The sequence below is a fragment of the Crotalus tigris genome, unplaced genomic scaffold, assembly GCF_016545835.1.
Source record: "Crotalus tigris isolate CLP2741 ecotype Arizona unplaced genomic scaffold, ASM1654583v1 scf7180000017729.2337069, whole genome shotgun sequence".
Classification (NCBI taxonomy): Eukaryota; Metazoa; Chordata; class Lepidosauria; order Squamata; family Viperidae; genus Crotalus; species Crotalus tigris.
The window spans coordinates 730,772-750,719 of record NW_024096596.1 but is presented as its reverse complement, the minus strand read 5'-3'; the positions used below and the strand labels follow the sequence as shown (position 1 = coordinate 750,719).

Genomic DNA, 19,948 nt, shown 5'->3' with positions numbered 1-19,948 from the left:
CATTCTTTCAGATATGGAAGATGGTTTTATATGCCCCTAAGTATTTTCTTTTCAAGCTTAAACAAGTCCATCTCTTACTCATGAGACTTAGCTTAAAAATCCTTGAACTTCCTTGTTGCTATTTCTCAAACTTGTTCTATTTTCTTTGAATCCTTTCTGAATCATGGTGGCCAGACTTGGACATGGCTTTTGTGCTATGATTTGACCAAAGCAGAATAAAATGGAGTTGCAACTTCTCATGATTTGAGAACACTATTTCTGTTGATGTAGTATAAAATAATATTACTCTGTTCTGCAACACAATCAAACCGCTGAATCATATTCGACATGCACTCAACTGTAAGAACCATAGTGGCACAGTGATTAGATTGCAGTATTACAGGCTGATTCTGCCCACTGTCAGGAATTCAGTCCTGACTGGCTCAAGGTAAACTCAGCTTTCTGTCCTTCCAAAGTCAGCAAAATGAGGACCCAGAGGTCATCTAGTCCAACCCCCTGCTCAGGCAGGAAACCCTATACCATTTCAGACAAATGGCTGTCCAGTCTCTTCTTAAAAACTTCCAGTGTTGAAGCATTTACCATTTCTGGAGGCACATTGTTCCACTGGTTAATTGTTCTAACTGCCAGAAAGTTTCTCCTTAGTTCTAGTTTGCTTCTCTCCTTAATTAGTTTCCATCCGTTGCTTCTTATTCTGCCTTCAGGAGCTTTGGAAAATAGCTTGACTCCCTCTTCTTTATGGCAATATTGTGAGATATTGGAACACTGCTATCATGTCCCCCCTCATCCTTCTCTTCATTAAACTAGACATATCCAATTCCAGCAACCATTCCTTATATTGTTGGGAGCAATATGCTGAATCTGTAAATTGCTTAGAGAGGGCTGTAAAGCACTATGAAGTGGTATATAAGTTCTATTGCTACTGTTTTAAGATGTTTTATCACATAGCCAGTGATAATGTGCCTGCATATACTTTAGGATTTTTCTTTCCAAGTAACTTTGCCTTTATTTATATTAATTTTTTTGTTACCTTTCATATAGCTGCATCAAGAAATTCTAATTTTTATTTCTGTTATTTAAGCTATTACGGTAATTATTCCACCCTATTCTATGTTACCTGCAAATTTGATGGCATTCTACTGACTACTTCATTCAAGTCATAGTAAAAGCACTGAAGAGTAATAGTCCTGGTATAAACCTTCTACACTCCATTCAATCCTGTATATCTCATCAGTCTGATTGCAAAACATTGTCTGAGTACAATTTTGGGGTCAATAATTGTCATGTCCTCCAATATATACAAGTAACTTGTTAATTAGCACATCATGATATACTTTTTCTGCATTTTGGAAGATAGGCGTGGATGTCTTCAGGCTCCTGCTGCTTTTATCAAAATGACCATTACGTCATCACACTAAGCTCTATCCCTTTGGGGTCTGCATACAAAGCAAATGGGTCTGGCATCACAATGTCACAAAGCTTCTTTTATCAGACCAACCTGTTTAACTCCCACTCTACTCGTATCACTGAAAATAGGAACTACATTTGCTGTTTTCAAGTTATCTGGCACTTTATTCTTTCCCAGTTCTTTAGTTCTTTCTCAAAGATAATAAATAACATTTCATCAAGCCTATCAGTATTTGTTTCAATAGGCCAGGAAGCAATTTGTTTGGCCCTGGAACTTTATAATCGTTGAAGAATTTTAAAAAAGTATTCCATGACCCCATTTCTGTCAAATTTAAATTTCAGTCTTTTGACTTTTTAATTGCTTGTTTATTTTTATGATTACTTTCATTGCTTTTAATCCTAAAGTGTAAGTCACCTAGAGTTACTTCTGTAACTGAAGTGGCCTGCACCTTGATTAGATAGATATAGAGATAGACAGATAGATAGATAGATAGATAGATAGACAGACGGATAGATAGATAGATAGATAGATAGATAGACAGACAGACGGATAGATAGATAGATAGATAGACAGATGATAGATAGATAGATAGATAGATAGATAGATAGATAGATAGATAGATAGATAGTTGTCCCTTTCTCCTCCTCATCACAATTTATTGAGAAAGTTGTTGCTAAACAAAAATAGGAGTTGAAATAGCTGATTTTCTTTATTACCTAACATTTTGGAACCTTCATTGATTCTTTTACTTGAAGATATGTAGAGAAGTCCTTTTTGTTATTCCCAGCATCAATTTGTCAGTTTCAATTTATTTTCAGCTTCCACTTTCTTGGCACCATATTTACACCAAGGGGCCCTTTTCCTCTTTCCAACCCTGCTATATGCTTTCTTTTTTTCTTGTTTTCAAAATATTTGTACTTTTATATAGCTATTATATCATTTTAGCTTCTGCTCAATATGCACCCCTAGGCATTTCAGCAATTCATAATGCTGAATTTCTGGAAGTACAGTGAATTGTTCCTCAGCAATAAGAAATAATCTTGCAGAGTTATGTATTCTCAAAGCGGAATCAGTCACGGTTAGGAGAGCAGCACTGATTTTAAAAAATTCTCAAAATGCTTATCAGGTAAAGGCTAATAGACGATAATTTCATTTCAGGAAGAGCAGAATGAGTACATATGTTTTTAAAATAAATTAGTGAAATGTATATCTTATATGTTAAACCAAAATGTAAATAATTGTTATACTCAATTCTTGAAACAGCCGTGACTTAGATTTTTAAAAATAACACTCTCCTCTTCCCCCCCCCCGTTTTTCTTTTAGGTGGACTGCATTTCTTTTTATGAAGTTTCACTAATGGCTTGACATTAGAAAATTAAACAGAATTCTCATCATGGAGAATACAGATGGTATGGGTTCAAACTTCATCTTAATTGAAAGTCAAACATTTCCATTATGAAGCATAATTTCTCTTTTGCTAGAAGGAATAAACCCACTTTAACTTTTGAAATGTCCTTTTTTTGTATATATTCACTTTATCAGTGTTCAAAATCTATCCGTACAATGGCAGAAAGCGGTATTTCAGAAAGCATGCATTTTTGAATGGTGTCATTGATAATCATTTCTGATAAATGATTAGAAATTAGAAAGGTGGGGCAATTCAGAATTACAGATTTATCAAACTTTCCCCATGATCTGTGGAAAGAGAATCAAATGCATAAATTCTAACCAAAACTATGCAAGTAGGAGATCCAGAAAAGCATTTTAGATAAAAAGGCTGGAGAAGATATCCCAGACAAAGTTGGCAGAATTATGTTTTATGAATGGGTAATCTTTAAGCAGAACTAGATATTTAGCACCAATGCTAGCTTGGTTTTCATTGTGAAGAGCATTAATGGGTTTGTTCTTACTTAATTGGATTAATATTGAGGTCTATTTTTCTATAGTTACAGATATGTATACATAGACACAGACTTATCTCCAAACAGAGTCAAATATAATTTGGCTTTGAATTAAATAAAACAATTTAATCAAATTAACTAACCAAATAATTGATTTTGGCCCTGTTGTATTTCTTTCACTTGTCTATTTGGGGAGAAATTTAATTTTTTGTACGCAGTATTTCCCCCCCCCCCCAAAAAAAAAACCAGATTCAAGTGCCAAAAACAGATTATGCAGTGAAGTCTATTTAGCAAGTGTTGCTCTTAGAAGACTATTAACCAAGGCCTAAATAGTATTATCTATTTAGCCTTATAGACTAAATAAACATCTGGGGCTCTGCCATCTTTTGTGCCCACTGAAACATTCTTACATTTTAAAAAGAGCAAGGCTGACATAGACAGCATTCTTTTTATTTTATGACTAAAGTTAAATCCATGCCAGTAAGTACTTGTCATGGTTAGAAAACATGTTGAAAAATGCATTATCATCACCAAATCTTATAGTAAAGATTTCATAGATATTCGAATCCTGCGGCTTTTAAAGCAGATCTGTACCAGAGCCTGCAGAAGCTGTTGTTTACATAATTATCAATTAGGGTGATGACTTAGCAAATTCCTGAGGACTTATAGTGGAACAATGATCTGTGCAGTCAGAGAAAATAAGTTTAATATATTTCCACCTCCCTCTTTAGGTCTGTATCTTCTAGCTGACTCTACAGAGATGTCTTGGATGACAAATTACCAGCTGTACTTTCCCTCTTTGCCTCGTAGATAGAGACTAACTGCACAGTGATTTAATGAAGCTGCCTTGTAGTTGTGCCTGGAGCTATAGCTAGCATTAGAATAAAAGTTATGCATACTAATACAGGCTGATTTTCGTCAGTGCTGGAATAAGTCTGTGTTGCTGCAACCTAAAGGCAGGCAGATTTTAGGAAAACCAATAGGATGGCTTAAACTTAACATATCTAACTCTTCTTGTCTGGTATTTAGTTTTCTTTTTTTTTTATTTCCTGCCTTTCCTCCAAGGAGTTAAGAACAACATTTTAAATTTCCTTGGGATGAAACCTGATAAACTCAAAAAGATCAGCCTTAATCAGTCTATTATTAATATTCTGTGTGCAAATGTTATTTGGTGAAGACCAATGCATATATATTTCCTTCTGGCCTTTCCTTAGAACTTGATCCTCATGTAATTTATGCAGTGAAATCCTTGGAATAAGAATGATGCATGATAAATGTATGGCTTGCTTCAGTATAAAATTATTTATGTCCAATCAGAAGTAGAAAGGAGAGCTTTATAGGATTGTTCCATTTTTAAGCCAACAGCTATGCAGTATTAGAACAGATGTATAGAATTCCCTGAACAATTAATCTAGAAAGAGAAGAAACTGTCCTAAATGTTATTCCTAGATATTTAGGTTTGTCTTCAACTATTTATATGTATCAGGAAGAGCAAACATGGATAATAACAGATATCTAGATTGCAATATTATCTCTTGTAAATTAGAGCTTTTATTTTTTGTTTCTATTTTTTCCATGTCAGCAGATAACTGGACATCAAAAGCAGAGGATAAAAATCCACCCCAAAGTCCCTATTCTGTTGAAACCCCTTATGGCTTCCATTTAGATCTTGACTTCCTGAAGTATGTTGATGACATTGAAAAGGGAAATACTATCAAGAGAATTCCAGTCCGCCGGAAAACAAAGCACCCCAAATTTAGCACCCTGCCTCGGAACTTTAGCCTTCCAGAAAATGGATCCAATGTCTATTCATCCTCCTTAAACAAGAGTTTCGTTACACAGAGAAAGACCTCTTTGGATGCAGAGGAAAACAGGTCCCTAGTCACACCCATTGACATGTCTTCATGTTCACCTCTTCCCCAAGAACCGAGCTACAGAAAGAAAGCCCTGCTAATAGAGACTGTCAAACAAGTTCATCTTCCTCTTGAAGAGGATACTTCCAATTGTAAAGGAAGGCCTCAGCTTCTAAGGGCATCCAGTATGCCTGCCAAACTTCCACCAATTCCAAATTTAGAAGAAGAAACTCATCAAGCAGCTTTTCTCCCTTCGGGATTTCTTCAGTCTTCCAACGGAAATGGTTTAGAGCTTGATTTTAGCCCTGCAAAAAAACCATCTGAGTTAAATAGTTCCAAAAGATCTTCATTACCCCTTCATGAAAATCTAATAGATTTGAAAGAGCAAATCAATAAAGACATCCAAGATTCTGATAAATGTCCAGGACTAAGGAGAGAAGTTCAACAACAAACAGAGCTTCATAAGGAAATAACACAACTCAGTGATCCACAGCAAAGCCAACCCCTAATTTCTCAGAAATCCCCTGAGGTGGTTGAGAGTGGAGAAAAATGCCATGCGACACAGGTGAATGTCTGTCCATCATCAATTCAGAGTAGATTGGTCCCTACTGGTACCTCAGAAAACATGTCTATAAAACAATCCCAGGAAGAAGTAGAACTTAACATATGTGAGACTGTTACAGAAGAAGTAGAGGAAGAGGATGAAGTTACAAGTCTTAGTACTAAAGAAGTGGAAAAAAATATAGAACTTGAGCCCTTTCTTCTCACAACTCACAGCAATATAAGAGCATTACAGCAGCACATTGCAATTCTGGAGAAGCAGCTGAATAACAAAACAGAAGAACTTGAGCAGATCCGGGTGGTTTTGAAGCAACAGGATCAAGAAATGAAAGCAAAAGAGAGAAGCATTGAATTGCTAGCAAGTTCTAAAGCACAGCTGGAAGAGAAACTCTGTGGGGAGAACATCAAAGAAATTAAGCCAGGTGTGCAGGCCAGAAAACCCCCCCAATACTTTGATGTTGCTGTGAATACTGAACATGTACATGAAAAGATAACACATGAAATTGCTGAAAGCATCACAGAGCCTGTGGAACTTCTAGGAGGTGATACTTATGAGGCTGATGATAAAAATGTGGAAATACGTAAGGAGTTACTCTGTACTGAGATATCAAATGTTTCTGCTGATGATGGAGGAAGAGATAAACCTATTTTTCAGAGCAACAAGGAAGGAGAAAGAATCGGTCAGGATAGTGATTGCTCCATTGTGGAACCAAGCTATAATGTGCTACATGTTGATAATGAAAACAACAAGACAGAAAGAAACCCTTTGACCGCTCAGCTGTTGGTTCCTGGTGAAGAAAATTGTTCTGGTCCCAAGACAGCTGACATAAAATCCAAAGGAATGCAAATCATTTTTCAAGAAGATGCACAGCGAGATCAGGAGGAACAGAATTATCAACAAGCAAAGGAATCACCTGCAGACCCCATTGTGGGCCAATATATTAAAAAAATACAGGATCTCTTACAAGAGCAATGGCTGTGCCTCGAACATGGGTATCCCGAGCTAGCCAGTGCAATAAAGCATCCTGCCTCAAAGCTCAGTTCAATCCAGAATCAACTTGTTAATTCTCTGAATTTGCTGCTCTCTGCCTACTCAGCACAGACACCAACAGACCAAGAGAATTCCAACACACAGTATCAACAGTTGGGTAAATAGTTTCAACAAAGTCCCTTTCATTATCTTACACTGATAGTATTCAGGGGTAGCATCACTTGAGAAACAAATAAAGTAGACATAATCGCCTTTTTTCCAAAATAAAAAGGTAAAACTCAGATATTTATAGAACATTCCCTGGTTGTTGTTTTTTTAAAATGAAACGTAGCTTAATGTACTGTCCATACCTTCTTTGCGGTTGTCTGGGAAAATCTCAAAGAAGTTATGTACTAAAATCCCGGGCTCCCACTAAGTTATTATTTAAAAATACACTATGACTTATGAAGGAGGATTTACTTGTACATATTTATATAAAAAAGCTAGTATGAGGCAAATGATAGAAAAACAAGCAAAAGTTAAGAAAGAAGCTTAAGTGTAGAAACTCTGGAATTTTAAATGTTTTTCAAGTAGAACAAGAAACTTACACTAATTGGAATGCAAAAGATGCTCATTGTGTGCATGCAGGGCTCAATAAGTCAATAATCCTGATCTTGAGTTGGTAGCAGTCTGGGAAATCATCCCTTTCACTTATTTAGTTCAAGATTCCCAAATTCCCTTTGCATATAAACAGGCATACATTATGATAAAAGTAGGTCAATGCAAATAGTCTTTGACTTATGGTGGCAACTGAGCTCGAAATTTCCATTGCCAAGCAGCATAATTGTTAAGTGAGTTTTGCCCCATTTTACGACTTTTCTTGCCACAACTATTAAGTGAAACACTGTAGTCGTTAAGCTACTAGCACCGTTGTTAAGTAAATCTGGCTTCCCCATTCACTTCACTCATCAGAAGGTCACAAAAGGTGATTGCACAACCCCGGGATACTGCAACTATCATAAACCCATGCCAGTTGCCAAGTGTCTGAATTTTTATCACATGGCCGAGGTGTGTCTGTGCTGCAACGGTTGTAAGTGTGAAAAACTGTTAGGGTTACTTCTTCAGTGCCGTTGTAGCATTTGAACTAAACAAATAGTTGTAAGTTGAGGAATACCTGTAGGACAAAACTGATTCTACCATAAGCATACTAGAACGGTCACCAGATGTTTGGGAACATTGTCTCTTGAGTACTATGGCTACTTATTTCTGTCAAAGCTTTGAATGTCATGTAACTTGTCCTTGAATCCAGATTTTGGCCTCCTCAGTGTTGCTGGACACTAAGAAGCCTCTTTATGTAGGACAGAGAGGGAGCTCCATTTTGTGCTTTGCCTTAGATAGCAAAATACTTTGGGTCAATGCTTGCTTTGCCACAATGCCTACTATTGTGCCAAAACTGTCAAGTGTTCCTGATCCTGGGCAAACCCTGACAGTGATGCCACTTTTTGATTTAAATTAAGGACAGTTTAAAGTTTAAATGTAAGGTTTGTCACATGTAAAACAGCAGCAGCAAAGTCACTCTCAGATTCTACTTTTCAATCTCTTGTGATAATAGAAAAGCAACCAATAGTCTTCCTTCTCTTTCATGCATTATCAACATTCTAATTTTTGCCATGCTATCTCTGAATGATCTGGGCTTTCTAGTTTGCTGTCTCAGCGGGTGACAATGTGACCTAGAGAGCTGAATGTGGCTGACAAATAACAGACTTTGGCATTTTCAGAATCCTTGTACAGATCCTCAGCCTTACATCTTAATGAACAACGAGACAGAGAAAAGGCCTTATTCATGTTCCATTTCACAAATTTTTGTTCTCATAATTTACGCAATGTAGGATGTCCTTTCCCAAACGTATTGAAAGTTGTTTCTCATACTATTCTATTCTGTCTCTTAAAATTTTCTGTCAAATGTCATAGTTCAGTCTGAAATTAAAAATGAGAATGTCTTTGCTCTTGTGCCTAAAATGCCCAAAAGGAAGATATTAAACAGACTTGGTAGGTCCCGAGAGTTTTCAAATCAAGAAAACAATAAAGGGACAAAATCCTAAATGAAAAATAGAAAAGCTGTGGGAAATAGGGAAGGGATTTTTTATGTTGGACGCATCATCCCTATTCAATCAGTTCTTTCATTAATAGTGCAGAATTGAGGAGGGATCACTTGGTTTCCTTCTTTCAATCTCTCTTCTGCCATTTTATACATAAAAGGCTTAAACATGGTATAAAAGAAAGGCCACCACCGATGCTGTTTATTCACAATATAGTTTCCAGTGGTTCTGGAAAATTTTGTGCCTTTTTACGTATAGAGATATAGGTAAATTCATGCCTGTTTTTCTGGTTTATCTCCTTGCATTTTCCTGCTTTTGTCAGTTAACTGTTTTGGTGTGTGCTGATGTTTAATAAATAAACATCAAGCCATGTATTATTTTTTATACCTGAATTGAGTGGTATGTGCTTGCTCTGGTCTGGATAGGGGGATTGAGCATGCAGCTGAAAATTAGATTGGAATATTAAAATAAGTTCCCAACATTTTAGGCTGCCTAACGTGATTCCAGAACCCTGCCAAATGGTGGATACTTGGTGATACTACCAAATATGTTGCCATCCCCATGTATAATCAATCATAGCACATGATATGACATACAGCAAAACATTTTAGCAAATTCAGGAAGATCTTCTGTAATGTATAGGCCATCTACGGAGTTCAGAAAGTGACCCATTTGAAGATTTTCAGTGTGATGAAGAGGTAGGTAATTTGTTGTCCTCTTACAATCTTTTCCATCAATCTGACGTTGCCCAGATATTTTGGATTTTAAGTCTTATCAACTGTGGCTTATCAAAGTACCTGGACGACGTCAGATTTCTTGCATTTGTATGAAGATATTAAACCACACAACTATCTATTCCTGTGTTTAAGATAAAAATTCTAAGGCAATTAATGCTAAAAGAAAACTATGCACTAAGTTTGTAATTTGAATATAAAGTTTTAAATTTCAGAACTTAAAACCATGTAGATACATTTGAAAAGAAAGAGCCTTAATTTGTGCTAATAATTTAAAGTCACAATTAGTTAGCTCAATTCAATAATCCTTTGGCAAGAAGAACCAATAACCAATTTTTCATACTGAGACCTAGTGCTCCATTGTGGAGATAAGCAAATTAATTCCTTCCAAATGTTATGTACTGTCATCGTCATTAGTTTTATTTTTGCCCAGATTAGGCTAACATAGGTAGCCCCAGTTTTTCAGAGTAGAAATGTCCAGACGATACAATCCAACTGTTTGTTACAAACAACCAAAGAGTGTCTTGTAGCAAAAGATACTGTTATTAGCATTTTAAACTAAATGTGAACTCTGGTAGTCTTTTTCATTGTGGATAACAGCCAGTTTGGTCTGTTGGTTAAGGCACCAGGCTAGAAAGCAGGATACCATGAGTTCAAGTCCTGCCTTAGTCATGAAAGCCAGATGGATGACCTTGGGCCAGTCACTCTCTTGCAGCCTAACCCACCTCACGGGATTGTTGTTTTTGTAGGGAAAATAAGAGGAAGAAGATGTGTTGGATTGTTTGTAAAAATAATAAAGATGGGATACAAGTAAGTAAGTAAGTAAGTAAGTAAACAAACAAACAACTATTATCTAGAATATCTCAGATTAGTTCCCCTGGTTCTGCAGTTGGCAATTTGTCATGTGGAGTAGGTCTAGCTCAAGAAATGTACTTGGCCGTATTGATAGACAACATGATGTCTCTCGAGGCACCTTAGACTGATCATGGAACAATATCCTTCACTATGTCCGAAGGCAAAAGACTGGAGTCTAGGCTGGACTATGTTGTGTAGATAGCTGGATGAATAATATCTCACTGCTGCTTAATACCACTCCCGTATGCTTGCTTGTTGCCTTTCAGAGAAATGCTCTATGTTGAGAACTGTTGTTGTTTGATCCAATTCTTTTCCTATTCACTTACAGCTCTTTTATCAGCCCAATTGGAAAGATGACAATTAAAAGTTAGCTTGAGAAATGAGTCAAATCATCACTGAGTCAATTCAGGGCAATGAGGGAAAAGAGGAATAATGTCCATTGTCACTCATAGCATCTTCCATCTGAACATGATAATTCAAATTAGTGCTGACTCTTAGCAACAACACAGGTAGATTTTCTCCATAATAATCTATCCTTACACTATGGTCTTTCAGATTTTCCAGTTATACACTCATCACCAATTTAACTGAGCCCGCCCACCTTGCTACTAGTTGTCCTCTTGTTTCATTCCACCTTCCCAGCAATAGAGCCTTCTTCAGAGAGCTAAATCTTCCCATAATGTGTCCAAAGTAAGACAATTTGAACCTGGTCATTTGTACCTCTAATGAAATCTCTGGAGTGATTTGTTTGGTGATCCCTGTGTTTATTTCTTGGTTGCTCACAGTATCCCTCAGTTCTTGTTCTTATGTTGTCACAATTCTTTTTTACGGATTTCTGCTGCCATAATGTGTTAGTATGACTCACAGTAGATAACAGCATGGAAGATTTTTCTACTACATCTTCTATGTTAGCTTGAGAGTTCCTGTATATTGGGAAGAATGCATGATGGCTGCATGAAGTCTTGACCACCTAGGAATGTCCATCATGAACATCTGGCAGGGGGGAAAAATGGCAGTAGAACTCAACATTTATAACATATATGATAATATCAAGAAAGAGCTGTGATGATACTATTTTTATATAATTGTTTTAAAACTTATTTCTATCAGAAATCTCTCCAAGCACAAGTCTGAAATCTATTATGAAAAAGAAAGAAGCTGGTTTCCACGAAGGAAGTAACGGCACCAAAAAGAACCTTCAGTTTGTTGGGGTAAATGGTGGGTAAGCATCAGTGGAAGGGACAAGATTGCCTTTTCATTTATAATGCTTCATTGCATGTGTACCTAAAATGATATGGACATGTCTAATTAAATGTAACTTCATTTATTCCTTTTACATTCTACTGTGGATTAGATCGCTGTCAAAAATTGCCAAGAAGCAATAAAGAGAATGTAATTAATAGAAGTCGCATATTCCTGCTTCAAGTGTAATTGATTCCTTGCTTAGAGATTAAGGAGAAGCTGAACCCACATTTCAGAAAAGAAACGATACTCTTTCCAATGAATGAATGAGTAATGGATTATGCAATAAGCCTCAATGCAGGTAGCTTTCAGGTTAGGATGACAATTGGGACCGGCTAAGTCAGTGGTTCTGAACCTGTGGGTCAGGACCCCATTTGGGGTCGAATGACCATTTCACGGGGGTCGCCAAACCACGCTGTCCGCCATTTTTTCCCTTTTCCCTAGCTGTCCTACTCCCTCTTATTGGTGGCCACACCCACTTGGGGGTCACCACAACATGGGGAACTGTATTATGGGGTCACGGCATTAGAAAGGTTGAGAACCACTGGGCTAAGTGATGGGGTTGTAAAATGCAGTGTCACATGATCACATCATGAAACCCTGACAATTCCAGCAATCCTGTTTGCCATAGTTAAGCAAGGACTGCATAGATTGTTAAGCGTGGATCTCACATGACTGCAACTTCTGATTTCCTGTTGGCTTCCTGATTGACTTTGCTTGTGGGACGTCGGCAAGGAACATCAGAAATTGTAATCACAGGAATCTATTGCTCAGAGGACTGAAATGTTGTACAGTTCACAGTTTGGGACAATTCCTATTATAGGTTGGTTATGGTGAGGTCCTGCCATTTTTGGGGAGGCTTAATAGTACTTGGCTTCCAGGGCATCAGGATTGGTCAACTGCACTTTTCTCCCTTGTTAATCAAATCCTTTCTCACCAGCCATATGTCATCCCTGCCCCTTGGTTCCAAATCTAAATGGACATTTTATTCCATAACAATATTTTCCCCTGGATTTTTTTTTTAAAGGGGTAAAGCAAGCATGTGTGGAGCCAGTTATCTGTAAGAATAACCACATGGAAAATTGAAGTTTACTGCAATTGACAATTGACTCAGTCAGTAAATGAGCAGAATCAATGACTATTCATGGTTGAAGGAGTTTATATGAGACTACGTAGGGGCAAATGGCCATTTATTTCTGTATCATTGTAATCAGGATTATAGTAATGCCTTCCTTTTCCTTCCAAGAAGCAAAACAATCACTGCTGGAAATAAGAAAATTAGGCAAAGACAAACATCAAGAGGAAGAAAAAGTATCTGAAGGGTAGATCTTATCTCCTAAACCAACGACTAACGTAGGCATATACAGTACAATACTAATGGACACCTGGAGATCCTAGGCTGCATGTAGCACCCCAAATTGCAGTCTCTAGTCAATGAAGTCTTACTTCCTCAAATATTAATGCAGTATTGTCCCCATCCCAAAGATTGCTGACTCCTGTTTGTGCCCCTCTTCCTTTGCCATGAGTTCCTGCCTCTAGCAGATTATTCCCAACTTCATTTGAGCAGAGAAAACAGATCCATTTCTGCACTAGATAATAGCTTGTTTTTTTGGATTGGGTCTTGCTCCTCCTCCACATTTAGGACAACTTGCCATAGACATCTCACCACGGCCAACTTGCCAAGGGATAACTCATCGTGGGACAGTTCCACGCAGGATAATTCAATGCGATAAATGTTATCCGCCACTATTTTTGTCAACGGAAATAATGTCAAAGAAGCAATGGTGGATAACATTTATTGCATTCAGTTATCCTGTGTGGAATTGTCTCATGGCAAGTTGTCCCACGGCTGACTGAAAGGGATGAGCTGACTGCAGTGAGTCATCCTATTCTCCCCCCTCCTCCTTCATAATGCTAGGAAGAAATAAACAGTTATTGTGCCTTGATATACCAAAAAAGCAATCTTGAAATTGATGTCTTGGGCTGTTTACTAAATACTAATCAAATTCTTCCTGAATCTGGATATAATTATTGATACAAATCTCTTCCTTGTGCTTTTACTAGAGCAGTGGTTCTCAACCTTTCTAATGCTGTGACCCCATAATATAGTTCCCCATGTTGTGGTGACCCCCAAGTGGGTGTGGCCACCAATAAGAGGGAGTAGGACAGCTAGGGAAAAGGGAAAAAAATGGCGGACAGCGTGGTTTGGCGACCCCCGTGAAATGGTCATTCGACCCCAAATGGGGTCCTGACCCACAGGTTGAGAACCACTGTACTAGAGTAATGAGGTAAGGTTGGAGCAATCCAGGAATGTGTGCCAAGGCATTAAATGCTAAGGCATGGTTTAGTGTGAACCACAATAGCATTTCTTTAAAGTTTTGGGGAAAGTCTTTGCAGAATAATCTCAATCTGGTTTCATTTAATATCACTCATTAAATAATTAAAATTACTTCTTCATTAACAAGTGGGCTCATACGTGGAAATCACAAATATCGTTTTCGTCATATTTGTGGAAATGTTTTAAATTATTTTAGTAGAATTAGGTGTCTACAAACACAGGTATGATTTAGTAAACTACAGAATTATTGCCTAAGTTCACACTCAGGTAAGTTAGTTACCTAATTCAGATGAGCCTACGCATCAGATCTGATGGGAATGAAAATTTTTGGTTCAAAAATTTAAAAGCGCACAGTACTCTTAATCACTGGTCATAACTTTATGATTCCTTCTGTACCTAAATTGATGTTTTAGGTCCCCTACAGCAACCAATTAATTATGGTATTGGGAGAAATTTAATTTTTCTTTCATTATTCTCATTTTTATATTTATCTCCATATCGAGTTTCAGTCATATGAATTTTTCTAGTCATAGCATCATCAAACATGCAAAAAGAAGGTACAAGCAAACTTTGATTTCTTCATGAAGCAATAAATACAAGCTAATTCCATGGTTTACTGTAAGGTTCTCCTCACACTAAAACCTTTTAATGCAATTCCTTACAATTTAAAACAAGTATCGTCAAGACAATTCTGCTAGTAACAATTCATTTGCAAATTCAGAACCATTTCCCTTACATTTACTTTGATCACGTTTTGCAGACTTTCAGGAACAGCCTGTTGTAGAGAACCATTTTTAAAAAGTAACTTACTGATGCAGGAATAGAATAAAATAGAATAACAGAGTTTGAAGAGACCTTGGTGGTCTTTTAGTCCAACCCTCTGCTCAGGCAGGAAACGCTATACTATTTCAGACAAATAGTTGTCCAATCGCTTTTTAAAAACTTCTAGTGTTGGAGCACCCACAATTTCTGGAGGCAAGCTGTTCCACTGATTAATTGTTCTAACTGTCAGGAAAATTCTTCTTAGTTCTACGTTGCTTCTGTCCTTGATTAGTTTCTATCCATTGCATCCATCCCCTTGATTCAGTTCCAGGAACTGAAGAACATAATCAATAAAAAGAGACTAGTCATACAAGGGCTAATGGCTTTAAAGTGCTCTGACACAGAAGTGGTTTTGCTTTAAAAAAAATGCACAAATGGCGACCAGTGGCTGCTTGTCTTGATTGCTAACTGCTAGATGTAACATGCCTTGAATGCCAGGCTGTTACAGAGCAACTGGGAAACTTCCCCCTTCCCTGTTTTGAGTTATCTGAATGTATCTGGTTGACCTTTTTGTGGCCTAGAATATTCATTTTCCCCCCCCAAGCAAAATTATGCATTATTCAAATATATGCACCAAACGCCTCTTCTATCTACTGTTACATGGAAGCAGTAAAAAGGAATGTCAGGAATGCATAGATTAACAGGGTGAATTCAAGGTAAAATAGCAGTGTTGCTTTGACATCAGCAATAAATAACAATGAGACAGATGTCTGTCATGTGTATTTCCAGGTAAAACAGCCTCCCCCCCTTTTTTTGGCATTAGCAGTCAATAGAAAGACTGTGTTTCTGGGAATCAATTTATTCTGTCTGTAGCTTCACTTTTATGCTCATTTCCTTGTAATTAAGTGCCATTCAACTTAGGCTGAATAAACACTTGACTGTACACATTACTCTAAGTCATAATGTGATTTCTTTTTGTTTAGTATGTTGCATGAACTCAGCCACTGAGGTTTTTAAACTTATTGGCTTAGCGTTTTGTGTGAATCCTGGCAATTGTGACTTACTCAACAACTGTGAATAAATAAACAATGCAGCGTACAAACTCAGCCACCTAATACTTCTGCATGAATAGTACTGCAAACTATTCAGAACAAGCTCTAGTTAAAAAGTTACTATAATTCTTACAAGAGGATTATTTCTATCCATCTACCTCTATCTATCTATCTATCTATCTATCTATCTATCTATCTATCTATCTATCTATCTATCTATCTATCTATCTATCTACCTACCTACCTACCTACCTACCTACCTACCTACCTACCTACCTACCTACCTACCTATCTATCTATCTATCTATCTATCTAATCTCTCTCTCTCTCTCTTTCTCTCTCTCTCTCCATATCAGCTTAAGTGACTCTGGCTGGTTTACAATAAAAAATTATTTTTCAAGTCAGCTCTGAGTTCCAAGTTATGCTAATTTCAGATATATATTTTATTACTATAAGCAATATAAAAATTTACCAAGAATAAGAAGAACATACGTATCAACTTCTTTGCATCCTAAATCCACAATGTCTTGCATAGAATGGATTTTAGAGTTAGACATTTGGGGCTGACTACTCAATTTGCTTGTCAAAAGAGAAACTAAATAATGCCTGGTGTCCATGTTCAGTTATGAAACCACGTCCAGTGAAGATTCTAGCTGTGAAGAAAACTCCTTTGAAGGTGATTCAGATAATGAGATGAATAGAAAACATGGGAATGAAGAGCAAAGTTGGGGGGAAGAAGATGAACAATCAACATCTGCCACTCCTCAAAGTGCAAAGAAGGACTGTGATCCAGAAAAACTAGAGGAAACCACACAATCAACAATGCAAGATAAAGCTGAGCGGTAATTACAGCTTCGTATATAACTATAAGCAACCAGTCCATAACAATTTGTGTTTCATAACATTATATGCAGGTGAAATATATAGTGAGAAAAATAATATGTGTGTTCATATAACGAAAAGTTACAACAGGGATGATATTTATTGATACAGGTAGTCCTTGACTTATCAACATTCATTTAGTGACTGTTCAAAGTTGCAACTGCACTGAAAAAATATGACTTATGACTATTTTTCGCACTTACAACTGTTGCAGCATCCGCATGGCAACTACTTCATATTTATGACAGTTGCAACATCCCAGGGTCATGTGCTCACCTTTTGCAACCTTCTGACAAGCAAAGTCAATGGGGGAGCCAGATTCGATTAATAACCGTGTTACTAATTTAACAACTGCCTCAATTCACTTAACAACTTTGGCAAAAAAGGTAGTAAAATGTATCAAAACTCACTTAACAACTGTTTCACTTAGCAACAGAAATTTAGGGTTCAGTTGTGGTTGTAAGTGGAGGACTACCTGTATAGTTTGAGCAGATCTTGGGTTTCATGTAGAATGTATATTTAAGTACTTATATTTAATTACAAAGCTAGCAATAAATTTATAAGCATCTGTTTAAATTAGTGGAATTAACTTTGGAATAGTGATGCTGAGAGAAAAAAAGACACTTTGCACTCTAATAGAAAAAAAAAATCAGATGAGAGAATTTAATGCTTAGCCTGTGGGCCACCTCTGCTCCATCAAAGCCTTGAGCCATTCTGTAGACAATGCCATCTTCATGTATGCAGTAACTTACCAGCAGTTATATAATTCTTGTGAAAGAACTTTCTCTCAAGGAAACCCATGATAAACTGGAGCTCTGTTCCTAACTAGGCAGGGTGTTGTGTGTATAAAAATGATGAATACTGTATAATCTAAGGAAAATCATGCAATTCGAATCTAGCGTGCTTCACTCCATTGGATTGTGGTTAGTATTGTTAACATACTTATTGTAGGGAAGAATTTAAATTCTTGCTGTAACCCTAACTTCTATTTTGACTTTCTGCTTTGAACTTTTCCAATAAGTTAGGAGACTTTTGTGTACAAAGAAAGGCCTTAATAATAAAAGTAGCATTGGTAGTAAAGGAATAAAAGGAAAAGTTACAATTCCTCTTGTCCATTACCATAGCTATATATTTTTTCCAATTCCCAATCACCATTCCATATGTATTTCTTAGGTAAACACAGATAATTATGTTTTTCATTTTCAGATTTAGACCTTCCGGAGATTTTCTCAAAGGGTGCCAGATCTTAAGCAAAAACATGTCAGAAATAAGGACCACAAAGGAAAAATTCCTGGTACTCCTATTTTTTTTTCACTTGCATTTTAATCATGTGGGTTTTTTTAAATCTTTCTTTAAAATCATATAATTTACGTTTAATTTTATATAGGAGCACTAAGTGTAAATAGTCATAGGAATTTTGAACTTCCTCTTCTCAAAAACCACATTGCATTTTTGGGTAGAATTTAATGACTAAGTTAAGTGTAAGTGCAAATATACATTCATAAATATATGAACTCCCTGTCATCCTTGTGAGGGACAACAATAAAGTTCTTTTGTTAAAAAAAAAAAAAAGACAATGCATTGCAAATCTCACATTAGAACATGTTGACCCCCAATCTTTTTTTAGCTACAAAGAAAGTGAGGCTGCAGGAGATTGCAACATGAGACAAGGATTAAAAAAAAAAAAAAGATCAATGTCTTTTGTTTTTCTTTATTGGACAATGTGTTGCTAAGATCCACATTTGGACTACAATTCCTTATGTGTATAGTGTGTGCTTGGTATCTTTCAGGAAAAGTTAAGCTGCATGCCACAGAATTTTTAGCTAGCACGAGCCCTGAAATTTTCAGAAATGCTGAAATTTGTGGTATGAACACAATAGGAAAACACAGGACATGGAGCCTTTTAAAATTTACATTGCATTATATCTTTTATTATGTGACAATGTATGTTTAATCATTATATATATATATATTGTTCAAGACAAGATTAAAATACAAAACTAAAAAAAAATTCCCAAAGAGCAAAAAAGAGAAAAAAACCCACAAAACACAAAACAATGAAAATATTTTTAAAAAGTGCATCAAGGGGAAAAAAAGATATACATACATACATACATACATACATACATACATACATACGTGTGTGTGTGTGTGTGTGTATGTATTCAAAATTAAACTAAAAATCGAAGAGTGTCGATTCCTGGGTATATATTTTACTTCCTGGTGGTCGTCTTTTATCTTTCAAGTATATATATATATATATATATATATATATATATATATATATATATATATATATATATATATATGTGTGTGTTTTCTGAGGTTTTCGCGGGTATTTGTATGTAGGTCTTTGGTTGTTCGGGTTTTCTCCCACGTAAAATTGGAAGTGTCTTGGCGACGTTTCGACGAAGTCCCATTCGTCATCTTCAGGCTGGTGCTTTCAGCTTCGTGCCTCGAGCAGCTGCTCGAGGCACGAAGCTGAAAGCACCAGCCTGAAGATGACGAATGGGACTTCGTCGAAACGTCGCCAAGACACTTCCAATTTTACGTGGGAGAAAACCCGAACAACCAAAGACCTACATATATATATATATATATATATATATATATACTTGATAAAAGTATATAAGATAAAAGACGACCACCAGGAAGTAAAATGTATACCCAGGAATCGACACTCTTTGTATATACATATACATATTATCCCATCTAGTACATATACATATACATATTATCCCATCTAGTTGAGTACTGATTAATATTATTACAAAATTAGTTCCCACCCCTTACAGAACAGGCCCTCCCAAAATTTTTATACTACTAAATCTATGCCCAAATTGTTGAGCTGCATTCTATATGTTACGTTAGTGACAAAGAAGTTAACAGGAAGAATAATAATAGTAAGACAAAAACAAACTGTCATTGTAATCCATTTGTAGAAACTTTATTATGACATCTTGTTTGTCCCAAATTATCCCAAAAGTTATAGGATGCAAAAGTTGTTTCTTAATAGTATTGCTTATTAATTGTTTTTAATTAAATATAATAAATCCGACACCAGAATAAGTCTATCTTCTGAACAAAGTGCAAACAGAAGTAATTGCCAGTTAACTGTAATAACTGAAATGTTTAATATATACACATAGATACTGCCTAAAATCTGAATGGATTAAGCCAATGTATGCATTTCAGAAATAAATAGTATTATTTGTAACATGAAGTCAGTATCTTAGGAAATAGTTATCTTCTGGTTATCTTCTGCATTAGGAAGAAAGTGCAGGAAGGCCAACA

At 36.4% G+C, this 19,948-nt stretch overlaps 1 protein-coding gene across 6 annotated transcripts in view; it reads left to right on the top strand.

The window, feature by feature from the left end:
* Window positions 1-19,948, top strand: part of KANK4 (KN motif and ankyrin repeat domains 4) — a 57,045-nt gene that overhangs the window by 24,048 nt on the left and 13,049 nt on the right. For 3 of the 6 annotated variants that reach the window (XM_039339056.1, XM_039339057.1, XM_039339059.1), the window contains exons 2-6: window positions 2,729-2,814; window positions 4,892-6,868; window positions 11,489-11,600; window positions 16,396-16,614; window positions 17,861-17,948. In XM_039339056.1, the coding sequence (XP_039194990.1) occupies window positions 2,799-2,814; window positions 4,892-6,868; window positions 11,489-11,600; window positions 16,396-16,614; window positions 17,861-17,948 (2,412 nt within the window). In that variant the 5' untranslated portion in view covers window positions 2,729-2,798. Of the gene's footprint in view, window positions 1-2,728; window positions 2,815-4,888; window positions 6,869-11,488; window positions 11,601-16,395; window positions 16,615-17,860; window positions 17,949-19,948 lie in introns of all 6 variants that reach the window. The other 3 variants (XM_039339053.1, XM_039339054.1, XM_039339055.1) reach the window with 1 other exon arrangement.